The sequence below is a fragment of the Taeniopygia guttata genome, chromosome 18 (genome assembly GCF_048771995.1).
Source record: "Taeniopygia guttata chromosome 18, bTaeGut7.mat, whole genome shotgun sequence".
NCBI classification, from domain to species: domain Eukaryota; kingdom Metazoa; phylum Chordata; class Aves; order Passeriformes; family Estrildidae; genus Taeniopygia; species Taeniopygia guttata.
In genome coordinates, this window is record NC_133043.1 from 6,727,380 (window position 1) to 6,748,791 (window position 21,412).

At 39.9% G+C, this 21,412-nt stretch overlaps 1 protein-coding gene across 7 annotated transcripts in view; it reads left to right on the forward strand.

The window, feature by feature from the left end:
• B3GNTL1 (UDP-GlcNAc:betaGal beta-1,3-N-acetylglucosaminyltransferase like 1) overlaps positions 1–21,412 on the forward strand; it is a 94,521-nt gene that overhangs the window by 61,255 nt on the left and 11,854 nt on the right. For 5 of the 7 annotated variants that reach the window (XM_032751707.3, XM_072937117.1, XM_072937118.1 and 2 more), the window contains 3 exons: positions 4,063–4,158; positions 12,592–12,716; positions 20,381–20,516. In XM_032751707.3, the coding sequence (XP_032607598.3) occupies positions 4,063–4,158; positions 12,592–12,716; positions 20,381–20,516 (357 nt within the window). Of the gene's footprint in view, positions 1–2,582; positions 3,970–4,062; positions 4,159–12,591; positions 12,717–20,380; positions 20,517–21,412 lie in introns of those variants that run through there. The other 2 variants (XM_072937122.1, XM_072937121.1) reach the window with 2 other exon arrangements.

Sequence of the window (21,412 nt, forward strand, 5' to 3'; positions counted from 1 at the left end):
TATCTGATTTTATCACACTGCTGTTAGACTTCAATTTGCTGCTTCAGGAAGTAGAATTTTCCTTGAGAAGTTACTGTAAACACACAAATCCCTTTCCCTGAACTGGAACTGAAATTTTGCACTGAATGCTGGCATGACCTGCACTGAGCATCAGTGGGAACCAGAGTTCCATGTGCTGCTGACAGCTTTGAAACACAACAATGAAAGTCACTTTATCAGCTCTTTGTATTCTTTAGATTTATTTTCAGAGAATCTGTGTAACAGTTGGATGTAATTCAATAGCCAAACAGTGAACAAGAACAAACCAGTTTCAATTACTTGCTATTTGATCCTTGGAATAAACCCAGCTAGTTATAGAAGTTCTAAATCATTAAGTAAATAAGATGCTGAAATAGGAATTTGTGCCCATCATCTGGAGATGAAGTCCAGCTAGGTTATGACAACACTGCTCTTCAGGAGTTCAGAACCTGAATAGATTTATACCTTCATCTTCTGGTTTTTAACATGAAATAGTCATATATTTTTTACAGCATACAGTGTACTGCAATGAAATAACAAGTATTATTAATCAGCATTAATCTTTCAATCCAGCTGTGTGTGAAAGGTTCACACACAGGTCCAACCTGCTCTCAGAATACTGAATTAATTCCTCAGGGGGGTCTGGAAACCCACTGGTGTTCCAAGGTGACACAAGACATTTGTTAAGCACAGTTGGAGGATATTTCCAAGAAAACCAAACACAGTTCATGGCACCATAGTTTAAATTCTGCTTTTGATTGATTGTCAAGTTAAGACTAGCATGTCCTTTTTGTTTGTTCCAGTCCATGCAATCTAAAAGATTTATGGATAAAATCTGGAGTGTCAGTCTCACAAAGTGAGAAGCTGCAGGTTTTATCACAGAATAAGGCAATTTGACCATTTTTTAACACCTTGGCAAGAGTTTATGACAAGAATAGACAAAAAAGAAATACAGAGGAAATTTTCCCATCAGACTAAACCAAGGTGAAATATAGAATTTCCAAAGTGCAGAAGGCTGAGGTTATTTTTTTTTTCCTCTTGAAGATAAAATTTCAAAAGCTCTGGAAGGTGGTTTTCAGAAGTTTGGCAGATGCCTCAGTGTTTCAGAACAGTTGTTAGTGTTTTTCCTGGCCAGTTCTCCTCCCATCAGAGTGGGTATTCAGAGGATGCAGTTTTATGTTACAGCTGGACTCATGAACTGTGGGCAGTGACCAAAAAGGGAGGGTTTGTTTTCCTCTCCAAAGCTTTTCCTTCCCTCTCCAGTGTGTCAGTGGTATTGCTACTCTGACCCCACAGTGAACTGATTCAGAGAATGAAGGCTGTAGAAAACTAACACTAAAACCAAGGAAAATAATGGCTTTTTACTGATGTAGTGCTCTGATCCATCCTGGGGTCAGGCATGTGCCAGTGCTGTGACTGGGGTATGCAGCCACAGGCAGGATGAGTGGGAGAGCTCTTCAATTAATGTAGATGTAGTATAAATGTAGATTTCTAGCAGTTTCATCAGGTTAAATATTATTTCTGGATCATCTCTACTGGTGCTGATAAGAAGGGTTTTGTTCTCTCTGCTTGGTGCCCTGTTTTCTTACGTCCTCCTTTGTGCTAGCACTGCTGATTTAGGGTTTGTTGGATCAGGAAATTCAGCTGAAGACTAAGCTAACAACAACAACAAAGAGAATTTCAGCTTCACAAAAGTTATTCTTACATAGCAAGGGACAAGGTAGTGTCAGCAGTGTCAGTGTGACAGCAGCAAAAGTAAATTTCCTAAGTCAGTTTTGATGTTGCACTGTAAGTATTAATGTAGGAAACATTTATTTGCCAATTCATTGACTCTCAGCTGCTGTGCTGTTCAGATTTAAAGACCTTCTTGAAGGATAAGATCCTGAAATCATGTGTGGCATCCTCAGTCTCTGTTTTGCCCATGTGATTCTCTCTGGTGTCTGTGCTGAGATGGACAGTGAGCCATAGAGCTGCTGGATTTAGGAGAGATGGTGTATGCAGTGTGGGATGGTCTGCTGCAAAATCATCATCTGTGTTAGCATCAGTGCCTTGTGGATGTTTTCTCTTAAATGTTTCAGATCTGTTCTGTCTGGTTCCATGGAAGGCTCTGTGTCAGTGGAACACTCCTTTTCTGGGATGTTTGGGAGGGATGCTCTTGGCAGCTGAGCACTGCTGATTGCATGGAGCTCCATCTCTGAGGTGAAGTGCATTTCTGATCCCTGAGGGACCTGGCAGCTCTGAGGAAATGCCATTCTGGCCTCTCCAGACACTTTTCACAAGTTCTGATGGGCTCAAGACTTCCTTTTGAAGTTTTTGTTTCTTTCAGAGATGAGATTCAATGCAATGCCCTCTGGCCTGGCTTTTCTCCCTGCTGCTGTTTTCCTTTGGGATTACTGTTTGGTCATTGTTTGGTTCAGGCCATACTCAATTGCCCTTGTAATTAATGTGCAGCTAATAACCATGTACTGAGTAATCACTGCTGCTCTGCTTTTCTGGGCTTGTTTTGACTCTTTCAGCTCCCACTGACTCGTGTGGGGAGATTTTTACGTTCAACACCTCTGAACTGGAGTATTTCAGTTCTGGACAATCTGCTGATGAGTTAAGACATTAGGTGATAGGATTGTTCTGACTATGAGTCCCTAGAATCAAGTGTCTGGATGAAAATGAGTCACCTCAGGATCCCTTTGGGGACAGTGAGGTTCTGTCATTGTGCTCCTGGAGCTTCTCTTATGCTGTGTGCTTCACCCTCAAGTTTGGGCAGATGCCTGTAAGAAAAGTGGAAATAGGTCATCTGTCGAGTTTTGATTCAATTTCTGATTTAATTAATTTGGACCGTTGATGTAAGTGTCTTTATTTGGTTTTAAATCCGTGTTTATCTGTGGAAATGGAAGTTGCCAGACATAAGAGTTTGTGGAGCTCCCTCAGGCTGGCATCCAGAGGAGCACCTTTAAAATGTAGATGCTGAGATGCATGTGACAAATGTACACTCTTCATTTAAGAACTTCAGATGTACAGGAATATTAATATTACCACTGTAACATGCTTACAGGCTCAGCTTACAGGCTCGGCACTGTCATTTGACTGACAGCAGTTCTAAAGTTGTTTTTTTCTTCATGCCCCAGGGTGTGTTCTGCAGTTCCTGTGTCTCTGCTGGAAGCAGGCACAAGCTCCTGCCTTCACTTTGCACCTTGTGTTTGACAAGTTCAGTCTCCTCTTTGCCTGGATACTTCATCTTGTGCAAAAAGAAAGAACCAGCTTACCTCCTGTAATCCACATTCTGGCTTATTTCACAGCTGTATTTACAACAAGTTTAAAGCTTCAAAGACCCATTTGTATAGTTCTTGGCTGTCACAAATGAAGAGATGAACTTAATAGTTACTCCCTTTTCTCTACTTAAAGCTCTTACTTTCCAAAAACCTTTTATTGTAGGTACCCCTGGGTAGCAAATCCACAGTACTCAGGTAGTGTTTAAAACAAATTGCATTTCACTTGTCCAAGCTTGATTAGAATTTAAGTGTCTTTGGCAGAAATAAAAGATCAGTGAAAGTTCATACTTAATATATGTATAAGGAATATAAAATGGAAAAAGAATCAACGCTTAGGAATTGTAGGGTTCAGTTTAAGAACTTGAACTTTCCGTGATTCTTCTCAATTACTTCATTTCCATAGTAACATCACCATTATTGATAAAGTGCCAGCTCCAGTATAATACTCTAAATTTGGAAAAATGTTTTAAGTACTCTGCAGGTAAGTGTTTAACTGTTTAAGTGTTGCAGCTTGGGGGAGAAGAGAAGGTCATGGAATATGAAGCAAGAACCAGACTCACCTTTTGGGCTGTGGCACCTGGGAGATTCTGGTTCACACTGCACTTCCAACACAAAGCACCTGCTGAATTTCCAGCACTTTTCCTTCTCTGTGCTTGAAATTGCTGAAGGTTAGGCATCATTTCAGGTGAATGTGTGAGGTCTGCTTTGTTCCTCAGCAGCTGCTGGGTTTGACATTTTGTTAACTGACTGGATTTTTTATTCCCTCTTTTTCTCCTAGGTGTTCACCTCCCATGGGCCTACTGTGATCATGCCAACCTGGTTCTGCTCTCGAGAATGGTTTTTTCACGTGGGAAGATTTGATGAGGGTGGAAAGGTGAGTGGTTCAGGGGATCTGTAGTCCAGGAGCCATCCCTTTGTTTAACAGCTTCTAGCTGTTATTAAGGAATATTAGGAAAGGGGTGTAGATGAAAAAAAAGCTCTAAAAAAACCTGTGTCATACAATTAAAAAAAAAAACCCAAAACTACCGTTTCCAACCAACTAAAGTTGTTTGGGAATAACTCTGGTGATGGAAGGACCTACTTGAGATTGGCATTGTAACACATCTATTGGACGTGTCAGCAAACCTGGAAAAATTAAAGGTTTCAGACATCCAAGCTCCTCTTTGGTCCCTGGAATAGATGGTAAGAACAGGTGAGCCCTTAGTTTTGTTATGAGCAAGGTGAGGTGGGTTGCTGGAAGAAGCTGGGAGGGAAGAAAGGTGCAGAATGGCAGAGGGATAAAAGTACCTTCACCTGAGGGGGAAGATTTATATCCCTGAGAGGAAAAAAGAAGGGCTGTAAAACTATTACCACAAAATCTCATTTATCCACCTGTCCTCTTAGTTCTTGTGCTTGTCGTTGCAAGATTTTAAGTAGCTTCTCTCCAAGGATCAGGGCTGAGAGGTCACAAATTCCATACCTGTGGTCTCAGAAGTGTTCCTTCCCTGACAGTTAGGTGTTCTTCGTCTCTATGAATTTCCTGCATTACTTCAATTTGACTGCTTTAAGCTCATCAGCATGTTTATGGAATAAAATCCATGGGTGTCTGTTAGCACTGTTTATTGTGGTAGTTGAAATATGTTGGCAAATAGATCTAATTTAAACACATTTGGATCCATTTTGTGTGCTTTGGTTCTGAGAGGTTTTGCTTCCCGTGGTTTTGGTGAGATTTTAGGGCTAAAATGGGTGGTTCTGATTTTTTTAAGCTTTCATTTATTAGTACTCAAAAAAAATCTGCAAAGGCTATTTCCTATTTAATTATTTAAACTACAACAGATGATGATGATTATTATTTTTATAGCTTTTAAATGAAGCCCTTCAGTGCCATGCAGTGTGTGTATATATACACATGTGTGTGTATGTATGACAATATACAAATATTATTCTTTGGGCTGCCAAAAAATTATAATTATAAGGAGACAGCAGACAGAGAACTGAATTGTTTAGAGCAGTGCAAAGATTTGCCCTTAATTACATGGTGAGTGAGTGGAAGAGCTGGGAATGTTGCCTTGCTCCCAATACAATCTACATTTGTTGACCCATGCTCTTGATTTCTTTTTTATTATTATTTCTTATCATTGTATTTTCACTCTCTGAAGGATGTTTGACTTCTCGAGCGTTGTTAGTGAGCTCCAGACAGAAAGCAAGTAAGTTAAAGCAGAGCAACAATAGAACAGCAAGCCTAATGACAAAGTTCAAGAGGTTAAGTTAAATAGACTATTGTTCTGTGCTTTTTGCTTTTCATTTTGATTTTTTTTTCTCCTTGTTTTGTTTTTATGAGTTGGGTTTTCTCTGTTTTGCTCTCTCTGTGTAATTGTGTAGGAACTATGCCACTGGTTATTCAGCTGTAGAACGCTGACAATCTTAATCCTGATGATTTTGCAGCCACAATGCATGATATGTCCTTCTGGTTTGAAGAATTACCAGTGATAATTTGAACTTATTGTTTGTCCCTATTGTGAGGTGTCCAACATGTCCAAGCTCCGACTCTGGCTGATGCAGAGGACCTTCAGAAAAATACCCTGTGAGCAGGACAGCTCTGAACAAAGCAGTGAAGTCAAACCTTTGTCTTCTGAGAGTTTAGAGGACACAAAATTGAGTCTTAAATCTTGAGCATTTAGTGTTACAAAGTATTTAGCATTGCTCTAACTGGTTCATTTTCTTTTGAAAATATTCACTTTAAGGCAAAGGAGGTTTTTTTGTGTTGCAGCAGAGCTGAGAATACTCTGAGGGGTCTCATCCCTCTAAGTTCTGACCTGTGCCAGGATCTGCATTAATCTGATCACTTCCATCTCCATTTTTGAGTTAGTGTTTATTAATGAGGCTTGCCAGTGTCACATTGCTGGAAGTAAACACAGGAACAGGCCAACAAATCTCCATATTTTGGCCTTCTCTGTTTGCTAAACTGTTTCTTGCCAAAAAGCTGCATTTCTCATTTGAAATTAAATCCAAACACCTGTTATTCGTATTTCAGTGCTTAGGAAAAAATGGAGGGTAATTCTTCCACTGGAGAAATTGTGATTTGATGTTTATGGCAACAGAGTGGGTGGACTGATCAAATACAAATAGATGTACTATGGTGTAATCCTTGTTTTTTAATTCCAGGTAGATATGTGTGGCTCTCTCCAGTCATTCATTAGGTGAAACAGGTTTTTTCCATTTTTTTTAAATTAAGTTCCTTCTTATCAAGATCTGCAGTTGTTGGAAGTGTATTCCTTTTAGGTCCAAACAAAATAATATCTTCATAAATGGTCTCTAAGAACCTGACAGGTTTGTTTTTAATATATATTAATTAACTAAAATGGTAGAGGTTTTATTTATACGGTCTTTGATAAATGATAATTAAAGCAGGAGCACTGAGAAGATTTTAGCAAGCTCTGATGGTGGTCTCAGGCTGAGATAATACAATGGAAGTGGTCACAAGCCTATAAAGTAACATTTCAAACAGTATCCCCTGTTGGAAGAAGAGTCACACGATGAACCATATTTTTGGCTTACTTTTTTTAGGAAACTAAAAGAAAATAATCTTATAAGCAATTTTGGATAAAGAGTGCAGTACTTCCTTATTGAAAAAAGTAGCAGCACTTCCTAAACCCTTCAGAACTCCCATTTGACACTTGGTGTGTGACATTACCACGGGTGGCTTTGCTGCTGGAGTTTTTGGTGTCTCCTAAAAAGTAGCACCATTGTTAAAAAGTAATAACCGTGTCCAAAAGCATCACAAAAAAATTGTGCTGAGGAGAAAAATGCCCGTGTTCTGGCCTAATGTGAAAAGCAGATTTTGAAGCTGTATAATCTGTTAGAGTGGGGAACTCCCCAGTCGTGTGCAGTGGGAGATGAGGTGCCTGTTATTAGTGAAGAAAAGTTATTTTTTCATGTGTCTGACAGAAATGCTGAGTACAAGGAGAGCTGTATAAATGAGCATTGCCACCCTGCAGGCTCCACTCCACGCAAGGGTGGAAAATTGCAGTCTTGGCTCTCTCCAGGCAGAATTATTCTCTACATCACAACTGTTACGTGCCAAACTTGTCTCTTTCTCTAGAATTTTACTACAACTTGGTTCCAAATTTCCTGTCACCCCTGTGTTTATCCTTCCTTTTTAAGTGTATGAAAACTGAAAATGGAGTGACAGCCTTAAAGTTCTGAGCTAATCTCAAAGTGTAAACAGGGGGAAATTATTCTTAATGAGCCCCAGATGGAATCGTGCATTGTACAGCACCAGCCCTTCTGAATACAAACTCTGAACAAAGTGTCTGCAGCTCAGTTTCATTCTATTTTTGTGATAAAAGGTCACAAAAAACACAAACTGAGGAGGTGTCAAAATATCCTTTTGAGCACAGGAGACTGTAGGCCATGTGTAAAGCTCTGAGGTAAATGTAGCTGTTAGGCTCTCACTGATGCAATTTTCCACGTTTCCCTGCCAGAGCACACAAATGTCATTCCATTCAGAAAGGCAAGGGGTTGTAATGGTGCCTGAGAGGTAAAAGCCTAAGTAGGAATTTGGTTTTTTGGAACGTGAATTAAAATACTGTCAGTCTGTCAAAGAACCTATCAAGATGCTGTGGGGAAAACTGGGATAAAATACAGGCACTACTGGATTTTTTTTTTTGTATGTTTTTGGCTTGTTATAGTTAAGGCTGAACAGAGATCCATAGTTGATCTAAAAAGCAGAGAAAAAGTGGTGGAGCCAGTGATTAATTATACTTTATAAGCTATTTGAAAATTCACCCCATACTCCATGTCTAATTATATTTTCTGCTGGTCTGTTATTAAATATAATTTACAATTTACCACCTCCCTTCCATTTGACTTCCCCATCATCTTTGTTTAACTGCATTTCTCTGTGCCAAGACATTTGGATGACAGCAACCTTTTAGAGTTTCCTTTAACCTGTTATTTCCTAAAGAATGAAATAAATCCTAGTGGGCTCCTGGTCCTATAATCAAGGCAATATGATGGAAAGGCATGATTTGGATGAGAGCCAAGAAATGAAGTGACAGATCTGCAGAAAGAGAGACTTAAGAATATCTTGGATAATCCTGTAGAAAAGCTATTAACAGCTGTTTAATTCTTGCCAATCACTAATTTTAGGTTTCTCTGAGGAATTAAAGCTATTTTTTCTGTCCAGTAATTACCCTGATGGTGCTGACTGGTTTCTAAAATGTGTACCAAGTTGCAGCCCAGTTTTCCTTGATGCCCCTGACCAAAAGGGAGGACCAAGCCTTTCCAAACCTGAAGGCTTTTTCCTGTGTGGATTGATGGATTTCTCCTGTCTTGTTTGTCATTGCTGCTTATTACAAGTGCATTTATTAACGAAATAATGGTAGATCTCCCATTTTCACCAGTCAGACTTCTCTGCACAGGCTAAATCTCCACTGGTTGTGCTCACAAGGATCTGCCACGTCTGCCAGAGTGTCTGTGAGCTGGGACAGGGCAGGGTGTCAGATGGGACTGAGACAAGGCTGCATAGAGATGGATGAGGAAGCTGGGACAGATTGATTCTATGGCAGAATCACTCTCATCTGTTTGCTTTAGCAGTAAAAGGCAGCTTTTATATTGTGTATGTGCCTCCACAGCCCCGGGGTGGTTTCTGTCCAAGTGGGCAAATGGAAGGATTGCTGTCAGCCCCAAGTGCTGCTGTTGCTCATCCCAGCAAGACCTCACCAGGTATTCATGGTTACAGCATTGCACAGGGCATCCCCTGCATTAAAACTCCTCCAAAAATTACTGATGGTCCCTGTGGGAACATAATAAACCCCTCAGGGAACCCCCCAGGCTTCGCCCTGGAAAGATCCCTGCTTATTGTAAAAGCGACCCCTGATGCCTGGAAAGAATGATGTCTGAACTCCAATGGTTTCAGAAGGATAATTAATTACTTTATTATGCTATATTATACTATAATTATATTACACTAATAAGAACTATCACTTACTAACTCACTAATAAGAAAAACTTGTGACTCTGCTGGGAGTTTTGACACAGTTGTGGATCCAATTGGTCAATGACTCTAAAACACTATTACCAGAATCTAATTAAGTAATCATCTTGGCTAAAAAATCTCTATACCACATTCCACATTGGCACAAACAGGGAATGAGATAAGAATTGTTTTGATTCTCTTTTCTCTGCTTCTCTCACAGTTTCTCTCAGGAGAAATGTGTGTCTCTCTCTGTTCAGAGGGCATGTGAATACCACACCTGCTGATGCTCCTCATCATTACTGGTGGTGGAGGTGCAAGAGTTGTAGCCAGAATTGCTTGTTTTGGGATGCTTGAACCTCTTTGGAAGATGTTGAGGTGGCTGCAGCTAAAACACAGTTCACTGCCAGGAGTGAGAACAGTGATGGCAAGAGAAGGATCAGAGATAATTTAGTTTGGTCTCTGAACAAGGAGATACTTAAACTCAAGCTAGAGTTCTGCTTGACACCCCATGGTCTATAAAAAATCAGTTCCCTCATCTGTGCACTCATCAGCACAGCAAAGAGTTCCTGCCCAACGTACTGGGTCAGCAGAAACCCTTCCCCTGTTAAAAAGTGAACTATGATTTTGCATGTGGCTGGTTAGAGCAGAGCAGGGGCAGGCTGTGCTTTTTTCTGGGAGCTGTAATTAGTTTATGCCTTTTTGCAGCAGAGGATGTGGAGTTGGGTTTTGCCTATAATATGGAAAATTCTGTATGTAGTCCAGTAACATGTAAACTGTGCAATTTAATTGTATTTATTATTGCTGAAAGCTATTGATGTGGTAGCCTGTTGCTGAAATGCTGGGTTAGTAATTGATACTTTTAGCCATGGATATTAATTTTCAAAAAATACATTAAAATATCCCTTTAGCGGTTAAACAGCTTTTTTTTCAGAACTGTGCTGTTTCAAAGATTCCTGGTGTTTAAAATGCCATCTGGATCCAATAATAGATCTCAGCTGGGAAGGAACTCTTGTATTGCAGCAAACTTACACGCTCAGGAGCCCTAGGAAGTCCCATCCCTGCAGGATCCATAACACAGGCAACATCTTTCCTCTGAAAAATGCGTGGCAGTGCTGCTCCTTTGTAATGTGAGAGGCCACTGCTGAGCAGTGCAAGGCACCTGCTCCTTCCTAGGCCTGAGTGCAATTTATTCCAGAGAATTTCTGCCAGTTAAAGGAAAGTAAAAGAGCCCTTGGAACCAAACAGCGTTTTTTGAAAGGTCCTTTTACTTCTGCAATAATTCATCTTAAATATACATATTAACAGTTGTCTTGAGTAATGTAAATGCTTATCCAAAAGAGAAAAAATTGCTGAGATGTATGTGATTTAATCATAGATCTCAATCAAACTCTGGCTCCTGCAGCAAGCTGGTATCTGCTGCACTTGTGCCCTGAGACATGGTCTGCTGTGTGAGCAGAAAGGAGAAAAAGGTTTGAACTTTTCTGCTGGCTCAGTATTTCCCTTAAAGTCCACAATAAGGAAAATATAGAAAGGGCTACAAGATAAATGGAAAGAAATTGATTTTGTGTTTTTCTTGTATTCCTGGTGACTGCGGTTGCTGGCTGCCACTCCAGATTTCTTTTGTGACTTTCAACGTAGGTTCACATAAAGCATAAATTGTATGAGCTTGTCTAAAAGTTTTCTTCTGCATTGCGGCTCTTAAACCAGAAGTCAGACAAATGTCTACAAAGAACACCAATAGCTGCACATTTAATTCAGAATGTGGGAGCCTGGCCCAAACCAGTGTCACACATGGACCAGAGTGAGGGCAGGAGCTGCAGAGTCCAGAGCTTGGTTGTATTCTCATTTCTCCCAAGATACAAATGTTCAGCTGAGTGCTTTGGAGTTGTTTTCCAGGGTTCAGCGAGTTTTTGTCTCATTTCTTTTTCACTCCCACACCCCTCTGGCTACTCAGCCTGGTGGGGATGAGAAATAGTCACTGAACTGTATTGCTCTCATAACTAGAGGGCCAGTCCAGCACTTTAATTAGAGAATCTCATTTTCTTAATTATGGAAGAAACTCAGAAGCTGTAGTAATAGGGAAAAATTTCAATTAATTTTTTTTTAACTTGTACTCTTATTATTTTTCTGTGTTGAAATAGAATGATTCAAATTGAGGTTGAGATTCATGACCTGGTTATTCATGTGTATGATACTGTCTACAGAAACAAATGTATTTCAATCTCTTCCTTTAAAATTTTGTCATCTTACCTTTCAGCTTTTTGTTGTTGCTACGCTTAAATGTTTTCTTTGACCCACCTGGTTTTATAAAAGGGAGCTTTTTAGTCTGGTAGAAACCATGTGACCCTTTAAACACTGTATTGCAGGGGTATTTAAACATGATAGAATGAAATGTTCTAGTATTTCAAGAAGTTGTAGCTTTGCAAAATATAAATAAACACTACCTTTTTTTACCTTCTGTGGAGGACCTTAAAGCTGGGTTTGTGCTTTCATATGCCACAAAATGGAAATTTTTAAGTGGAAAATGTTGAAATGATGGTGAAATCGCTCATTTTTCCTAGAGCCTGCTAGATCCACTATTGCATGAGCTTTTATCCTGTCATGTTTTCAGCAGCAGTGGATGCAATCCCATAAGGTTGAATGTACCATGGAAGTTTCAAAAAAATAAAAATTATTTTCAGATGTTGCCTCATTCTGAGGCTGCCATTATTGCAGTTTTATTGAAGTCTGTCATTATGGGGCCTGAGTCACCTTTCCTAAGTAGAGCCCAGTATTTGTATGACAGCCAGAGAAAGGAGGAGAATTCCAGTAAAATGAGAAAAAAACCCTTCTCAAATCACTGATCCTTTGCAGTACAAACTGTTTGGTTCCATGGAACTTTAGGCTGCACAAACTTTTTAGCAGCTGGGTTTCTCTTTCTTTTGGATTCACCTGCACCAAGCTTGAGATCCCTGTGGAAATGAGATGATGTTGATTTTTCCAGCTCTGTCCTTGCAGTCAGCTGCACTTCATTTATAAATAGTTCAGCAGCATTAGCTGCATTTATTTCATGACCCATTAGAGAAGTTCATTGGGGCATACACAAATATTAGTATAGAATCAGAGATGGGCTTGGGTTGGAACTTAAAGATCTTCTTCTTTCACCTCCAGGACACTTTCAGGTTGCTCCAAGCCCCATCCAACTTGACCTTGGACACTTCCAGGGATGGGGACTCCACACCCTCCCTGGGCAAGAGAAAAGTTGTATTTATGAGTAACAATTCTGTTGAACCGTAATTCATTTGGCAGAAAAATAAAACCTCTTCAGATGTAGCTGAATACTGATCTAATAACTCTTTTCTGTTGCAGGGTGTCCCAGAGGATTTGTTGTTTTTTTATGAACATCTCCAGAAGGGTGGTGGAGTCTTTCGAGTGAACCAGTGCCTCCTGCTCTACCGGTACCACCCCCAGGCTGCCACTCACTCTGTCCTAGAGTAAGCTGTGGTTTCTAGGAGAATTTAAAAGTTGATTTTATCTTGGATCATCGGCAGAAAAGATGGTGAAACTGCATTGGGGTTTTTTATTAGGATTTTTAATATGTAAAGATTTCATTCTCATGTTGTTTGACGTAGGAAGCATAATGTAAAGAATATTTTTGAAATGTTACGGCTTAATTTCAAAATCAACTGCCTCAATATTTAAAAAGTAAACAGAAACTTGTAATACCAACAAAAACAGACTAAAACCAAACCTTTAATCTGATAATGTGCTGCATTTACATTTATTATTTTCTTATTTTAAAGGGTCTAAACCACCTAAATCAGATAATGAGATTTGAAAAATCCCCGAGGATGTTTAGGAGTAATTATCTCAGGTGCTTCCTTCTAAGCTGTTTTTGTTGCCTGCTGCATTTCCTGGGCTGCTCAGCCCCTAAAGGAGGTGTTAAATTGCTGATTCCTCTACGTGCTGCAAGCTGAGCCAAAGCTGTTCCCTTCTCTTGTGCATTGACATTAATAAAAAATTACATGGGTTGTACTGTCCTTTAGGAATCCCATGCCAGAGTCACAGTGGTAATTAAGTAAACTGTTTTCTTACTGATTAATGATTAAGTACATCTTTCAGTCAGCCCTGTTTTTATGGCTTTGTAGGACTGACCAGTAGAAATGAACATTTTTGTGTAAATTTTTGTCCATGCCTGTATTGTTGTATTGCTGCACACAGTGCAAAACAAATAAGTCCCATAAATAGCACACTCATGGTTAATGTCACTACAGATCTTTATAAGTGTGAATATCAATATAAAATCATTTAACTATGAAAAGGTCATTCAAGCAAATAGCACATATGATTTTGATTTTGCAAACAAGCACGAGATAAATTATTTTCCTTTTTATTCATGTTGAAATGTAAAGTTTTTTGGTTCATTTTCCCTCTTTTCCTGTGTGATCCTTTTGGCAGTTAGTGGCCCACTTTTCAGCCACACATGATGGGACACTAAAAACTCTTGGAAGCCTTTTGCTTCTGTCTGTGGGAAAGCATCTAATTCTTGGAAATTAATTTGTTTTGAATTTACTGCAAGCTGTTGCTTATTCAGATCTCCAAGGCTGTGTGGCACAAGCACCCTGAATTACAGCATCCTGGGGGAATGTGGAGATGCTGGGAGCTCTTTCAGATGTGCAGGGTGTGTGTCCAAATTGGCACCTCTCTTGTCTCATTCTAAGAAATCAGGAGAGCTGCTCTTCCTCTTGGCTTCCTGCTGGTACTACTGGGGATGATATTTGGTGTGGCTTTCCAAACACGAGGTTGTGCAACAGCTCTTTGTGCTGGCTCAGCCCCTTGTTTGTTGCCCGAGTTCTGAAGGGTTGCCCAGTGTTTGTGTCTGGAGACCAAAGCTGAGCAAAAACTGATTAATGGACTCATCACAAAGGTTTAAGTTTATCATTTATAATTTCAGTTGGGTCTTGCCTAATTTGCCTCTTGGTCATTCCATCTTATTTAATGCATGTTCTGGCTTTTCTAGAAGGCCTTTCCTTTATATGGTGTGTTTTGTTGAGCAGTTTTCTGTGGTGTTTTGCTTTTTGCCATTGGCCCAGGTCATCTTTAAATTTTGCATTAGCCTAGACCTGGATTTGGAAGTATTAACTCACCAGCCAAATTAATATCTTGTCTGAGATCAAAATTATGTTTGTAGGAAAGTTGGGTTTTTTTAAACACTCTATGTGTGGTTTCAGTCTTAAAAACCATAGCAGGACATTTTTACAGAAAGGTTCATCATTCATTCTTTCCAGCAAAGACAACAGTCACTCATAGCCTGTGATGATTTCAGTTTATGTGGGTGTCTTTCAGAAACTTCCAGGGAGAAAGAAACCTCACTGCATTTTCAGACTTCCTAAAATATATATAAAACTGCTTGGCAAATTGACATTTGGTTCTTTTATTTTTTAGTTAGTAAGTATAATTGTAAACATTCATGTGCTTTAGGTCATTTCCTATGATTAGTATCATTCTGGAACACATATCTGGAGCTGAAAATATCTATGAAGCAGGAAACTAAGTCTTATTTGCATTCTCCCTTACCCTGGAGGCATCAGTCTGCATTATTAAATGTTTTGGGCGTGTGACAGAATCTGCACGAAGATCAGTGTCTGTATTTAGATTTCAATTGGTGCATGCAGAAATATGAATGTTCTCATTGTCATTTCATCCAAAGTCTGTGATGGATACCTGCTGGATTTTGAGAAATTTCTCTTCAGCTAGGAATTCACAACACAAAATCCCACTTTTCATCTCTCTTGGATCTAAATCACTTTATTTGGTGTTGTACCCTAGTGTTGTGTGTGCTCAGTGCTGCACAGCCACATTTAAATTGATGTGAGACCATAGCAGAGCTGGCTTTAGAGTGAGGAATACTGGAGTAAGAAAATCTACTGTATGATAAAAACATGTTAAAAATTCATAGATTTTTATCTTGCCAAAGGGGAGAGAAAGGAACTGTATATACAACAATACCTCACTGTGAGATGAAAGTGAGCTTGCAGTGAGGTGAGCAATAAAAAATTGCACTTGTCTTTAGGTAGTGCTGCTCATGAAGACAGGTGGTTGGGGCATGCAGCTGATCCTTGGTGCAGTTTACAAGCTTTTAGTCAAGACAAATTTAATACATGTGGAAAATAAGGTTTGTATCTTTTGTCTAAGATCTGGGCAGGAAAGGTGAAGTGCACCTTCAGTAATTTCAGATCCCCTGTGCTCAGAACGAGTGTGATACTGCTCTGCAGAAATAAGCAGAATTACATAATCTATTGAAAACATCTGGTTTCAGTCACTGGAAGCTCCCAGTGTCATCTGAGTGAAGAGGAACAGGCATTAGTGTGAAAAACACATTTGGCTGTTTCAGAGGTGCTCTGAGGCCAGGTCTTGGATCTGTGGTGAGCACAGGAATGCCTCCTTCATTTCCTGCACAAACACACACGGCCAAAAACAGGCAGGAGAGAGGAACAGCCGAACATACTCCTGTAGAGCTGAAATTCTGATGAGGTCAACTGCATTTTTATCTTCTATGCTTGCATTTGGCACTTCAATTAAACATGGAAACTAATGACCTCATTAGATTCTTGAGAAGTAAATGCCATTAACATTGATAGTCTCTGTCTCTCTTAATAAGCCTTTCATGAAAAATAGGCCACAATGCAAACCATGCCTCAGCTAATGACCCGTGACCTGAAGATGAACTCAGACATTAATAGAACCTATTAACAGTGTAAATGTAATAACTCAGTGGGACGATATAGTCCAGCAATTAATAAGTTCACATGAAGTTCAACAGAACAACAACGGCAAAAAAAAAAAAAAATCAGTTTATTCACCAGTATGGCCAAGGTTCAAACAGGATTTATTTCCGAATTTCCTGTGGATGGTAAGGGCCTTGAATTCTGCATGCAACACTGGCTGTAAGGGATCTGCTTTTTCAGCTCTCACTGTGATTATGAAGTTCTCTGTTCCTGCATCTCTGCTTTATCGATCAGGTGAGGTTCACCTCTCATCCAGAGCTCTCTTCCCCTCTTTTATTGATGGCACATCAATAAAAAGCCTGGAAGAAGCTGTTCACTTGGGCAGCTCCTCTTCCTGCCTGGTGTTACCTGAGCATCATGCAGGGCCAGCACAGGGAGAAGAGGTCAGATTTATGGATCTATAATATTTCTGTGGATGGCAATCCGTGCCTAAAATTCCAGGACTGTTCAGGATATTGGGCTTGGATTTCTGCATTGCTCAAGTGCTTGTACATCTGTCTTTGCTCTGTGGATTCACTTATGTGGCCTCACTGGGGGAAGGAAGGGAAAGGCAGTGCAACAATATGGCGAGGTTTGACTGAGCTCAGACATTAAATCATGTTGCTGTTATTGTCACATTATCTTTCATTTCAAAATAGGAGCAGAGCAGATGTTTCTTGACTCCTGTATTCAGTCAGTAGGTCACCACACATATTTAACAGAGCTCCATTGTTGCATTACTTGGGTGGATGGTCTGGTAATAACTTCTTGGGGCTGAGGAACACACGGTGTAGTCATTCTCACCCTCTGCATGAATACCCTCGTTTCACTCCTGCAGAATTTTGGCTCTTCTTCTTCCTCCCAGTCTCCATAACTGATGAGCATTGAGGGGCCATGGCAAGTGAGATCGTAGGAAAATTATGTAAGCCTCAAGAATGACATTTCGAGTGGAAATACTCCTAACATTTCTTTTACAAAGTTGTGACAACAAAATGAAAGGAATGGGGGAAATAATGTGTTTCAAGATTTGGGGTCAAGAAAGAGCGTTAGGATATGGGAACAAATTTGTACAGTGAGAAGAATTTTGTCCCACCTTCTGGCTGAGGAAAATCTTGTGAACTGAACACAGGCTTGGACACGGTACTAAGGGCTGCTGCAAATTGCTTACTCTAATCTTTTCTGAGATGGGTAGGAAAAGCTGTCTTGATTTGGAGTGATGCAGAACAATAATACCTCCTAGGTCTTGCTGGTAGGTGTGAATATGTAATAATGCATAATCTGAAAATAGCTGTGAGAATCATCTCTGAGTAGTGGTTTCTACAACTTCGAGATCGTTTCAGGCATTTTCTTTAATTACCCTTTGCACGTTGCTGCAGCTCCTGCCTGCTGCACCTGCACTGGCTGCTGAAGGATGGGAAAATGGCATCCCCTTATCCCTCGAGGCAGGAATCCCAGTTATCTCTTCTGGAAACATCAAAAAAATGTGGCAACTTAGGTGAACCAGAAACCTGAAGGGAATAACCGAAACTCTCTCCTTTGACACCTGTAAGCTCCCTTTTGCCTCAGCGTGTGGGATTGTTTGTGCAGAGTGAGTTCTCACAAAGATGAAGCCTGTGAGTGTCACTCTAAAGCTCAATCCCAAATTCTCCCCTCGCTTCTGTGTTTATCTGATATCACACCTTGTGCTGTTAGAAGTATTTCAGGGTTAACTCAAGACTTCAGAGTGATAGATTTAATTTTTTCATTGAAAACACACAATATGGAGCTTTGAGATTCAAATGCTTTTCTGTGGGCATTGTCATGAGAATGCCTCATAGTGATGCAAGCAAAAAAAAAATCCCAATTCTGGGTATATTGGCTTTGTTTTTACAACCCACAGTGCATATTTAAGAAAGTTTTTTATGGGTGTTAAATGAAGCTGTCTGACAATATTCTTGTGGTTGAACAACAACCCAATTAATTTGGAGTTTAATACCTTTCATACCGTTTGATTTTGGAGTGCAGTTCTCTTACAAGCTTCCCCCACTTGCTTTTCCAGGACAACATTGGTAGGTGAGATAAGTCAGTAAATCTGCTTCAGTCTGTGATTAACACCACTGAGATTTGGTCTGATTGAATTTTGCCTCAGCAGTGCACTGAGGCTCTCATGGCCTAGACAGCAACCATGAACTGTCTGGAAGAACCAACACTGCTGTGCTCAGACCTCCATCTCCATTAAAATAAAAACATCTTTTATAAGCCTGGAGGTAGATTGCAGTGTTTGCACAGAAATTAGTTAGAAGTTCTTTTCATGCCTTGTAAGGCTGCCTGGTTTTTTACTTTAGCTTTCTTAATGCTGTAAGCTCAAGTGGAAAAGAAACTTGCCAGTGCCACTCAAGCCAACAGAACAGATTCCTAAGTTCCTTTGGAATATAATACAGTGTTACCTTCTGAAGTCACATTTCAAAGGAAAATCACTTTTAAAAGCTTTCCATTTATGTGCAAAGCAATAATCTTCCTTTTTAGAAGCTCTAAAGTGTCTAGTAAAGTGATCCTGGAAAAATACTTGACCTTCATATTTTGTTCCTTAAACTTTCCTACTGGGAATGGAGCATGCTCTCATGAACATGGAAAAAGGCAAGTGTCAAAGGATGCCAGCAGCAGTTAAAGCTTTGCAGCAGGAATGCATCTTGTGGTTGCATTAGAAGAGATTTTTGATCAAATCCAAGAATTTATTTTTCTCTATTAAAATGCTGGTGCAGAGCCATCCTTGAAACTGTGAGGAAATTTTATTTGTGCATGAGGGTCTTTTCCAAGTTAACAGAGCAGGATCAGTGATGAAGTGCTGAGCAGGATCTGGCTGTGCTGAAGTGAAGTGGGGTCATTGGGTCCTGTGAGGCTTCTGAGGTCTTCAGAACATAACTGGGGCTGTGAAGACATGATGCCAAGAAGAAAATGGAAAACCCCACTTGAAATTTGCCTTAAATAAGGAGACACCACTAGGAGTTCATCAAAATTGCCTGGGAAAGAAAGTTACAGCTCAAGGTGCCTTGTTCAAGAGATGTATGTTAGGAAGTTTCATTTGTCAAATTGAGGAAATCAATTTATTCTCTCTAAGAAACTGTTTAATAAGTCTGAGGTGGGTTCCTAGTTAATTAATATTAAATGAATGCTGGAAATAAAGCAGATGTTTTTGACAGCAGGCAGTTTTCTTTAATCCATTATAAATGTTGTATTCTTAAATATTACATTATAGGGTAGAACACGTGCACTCAAACACGAAATAAAGCTGTAGTTGTCCAAGTGGATTTGCCAGTTGGGAGAAAACTGCTTTCCTTGGCATTGTTTTCTCTTTATGAGAACCTGTCTTGAACTTGTTGAAGGTGTCAGCAGGTCTTCAGTATCCAAGGCTGTTGGATGGTCCCTTGCTGGGGATGGTTCCAGAGCCGTGGATTTGTCATTTGTCACTCTTGTTTGCCTCAATCACTTGGCTTAATTATGTTGTGGAAGTTATCCCAAATATGAAGACATCAATGTGTAATTGCAGACAGACATCTGCCAGCTTGCTTTTTTTTCCCTAAAGTGTGTTTTAGAAAGTTCTTTCAGGCATACACCTTTTTAAAAGAAAAAAAAATAATCCCACTGCTTTTTGTTCCTAGAAATGCAGGTTCTTATGAAAGTTGCCTTCAAATAAAAGGATGGCCACATTTGTGTCATTGCCAAGTAATATTTGGGAACTTTTACAGTTAAATCTGTCTGATTTGGTCTGAAATGTGTGTGTGTGAAGGGTGTAACAAGGTGGTTTGTGTGGGACAGTGATTGTTGCTGGGGGTTTCACTGATTCAGAGCTTTGACAACCACGAGCTGGAGCCTTGAGCCAAACACCCACTGTAAATGCATTTATGCTGTGGTGCTGGGGGCAAGCTGGGCTTCTAAATCTCTGAGATTCCAGCTTCACATCAGCCAAGGAGAATGATCCTGTGGGCAGATGGAGCAGGAGGAGTTCAGCTTGGGTTTAGGAGACTTAGGAGATGCTTCCCTGTGTCACTGTGGGGTTCTAGGGCAGTTCATAGGTGAGTACAGGTGTGGGAAGGGTTGAATTTCACTACCACAGCTGCAGCTTTTCATATTCTTGTGATCTGGGAGGGTTCTTGAAAATACAAATTGTTTAGCTACTGCTTCCTATCTATCCAAATGTTTTTTGTCTGAGAACTTCCACAGAATTTCTTTTCTATGTTTTCCTCAGAATTTTCCAGTCTAATGTTTTGATGGGATTTTTTTTTTTTTTTTTAGTATTATATAAATCCCTTTGGTCAGGCTTACCTGTAGGTGAGTGTGTACATGTGCACATAGCCTTATAATAATACTAAAAGTTTTAGGGGTCAAAATCTGCCCTTTTTCCAACCCTCCAGGGAAACCATCTGGAATCACCGGGTCAGGTTCCTTGAGGACAGAGTGCTGAGCTCCTGGACATCATTCACCATTTGGAATGCTGGCAAGCAAGGCAAGAAGCTCTACAGAAGCTTGTCACCAGCTAATCAGAAAAAGGTGAGCTGGAAAGTGACATTTGTACAAAACCCACTTCTTCATATGCCCCCATGATGCTTCTAATCTCACACAACAAAATTCTCATAAGATATTTTGTCCCCAAAGTACTAGTTGATAATTAATATAAATTGGGGCAATTCTCAATATTCTGTGTGATGTGTTTATTCTTTTAAAATGCCATGATATTTTATTTAGAGCTTATGGTGGGCATGGAGAGCAAGAAATACACCATGTTCCTGCTAAGCACAGTAGTAGGTGAGAGCAGCTGTAGTAGGAAGGTACTCAGGGTGAGTAGAGCAACTCATTATTTGGGTTGGATGGTGCTGAACAGCCTTGTCCAGAGTCACCCATACCTGTATAACATTTGCCCTGTTCCAAATTCAAAATTCCAAGTTCCAAAACTGAACACGTCTCTGGTCTCTGTGGCTCCCTTTGGAAAGGGATTGATTGCCAAAAACTATTTGATTGCCAAAAAAAAGGGGTTGGGGTGGGCTGAAATGGAGAGCAGAAACTGCTGGACGTGACTGTCCCATTCACAGTCAGCTGAAAGTGCTTATATTTGGCAGTGGCAGATATTTCTCAGGATATGTTTGTCCAAGAGTCTAAATACCTTATTTTTATAGCATTTTCTTGTGTGCAATAACTTTGTGTTAGATAAAGGCTTTGGGGCTAATGTCAAATGGCTGTTTCTTATAAAGAGCCACAGAACATTCATTTTATTGCTGCATGTGTTTTTCTTTTCTTAAGGATATAGATGGGAAGACAAAATGACAAATACATATAAAAACCTGATTAATGTTGTGGCCCTCAGACCACACACGTATAAAAAAATAGAAGACATTTGTATACACACAGTTAGAATTACTGAATAGGCATGGGAGACTCTCAGATAGTAA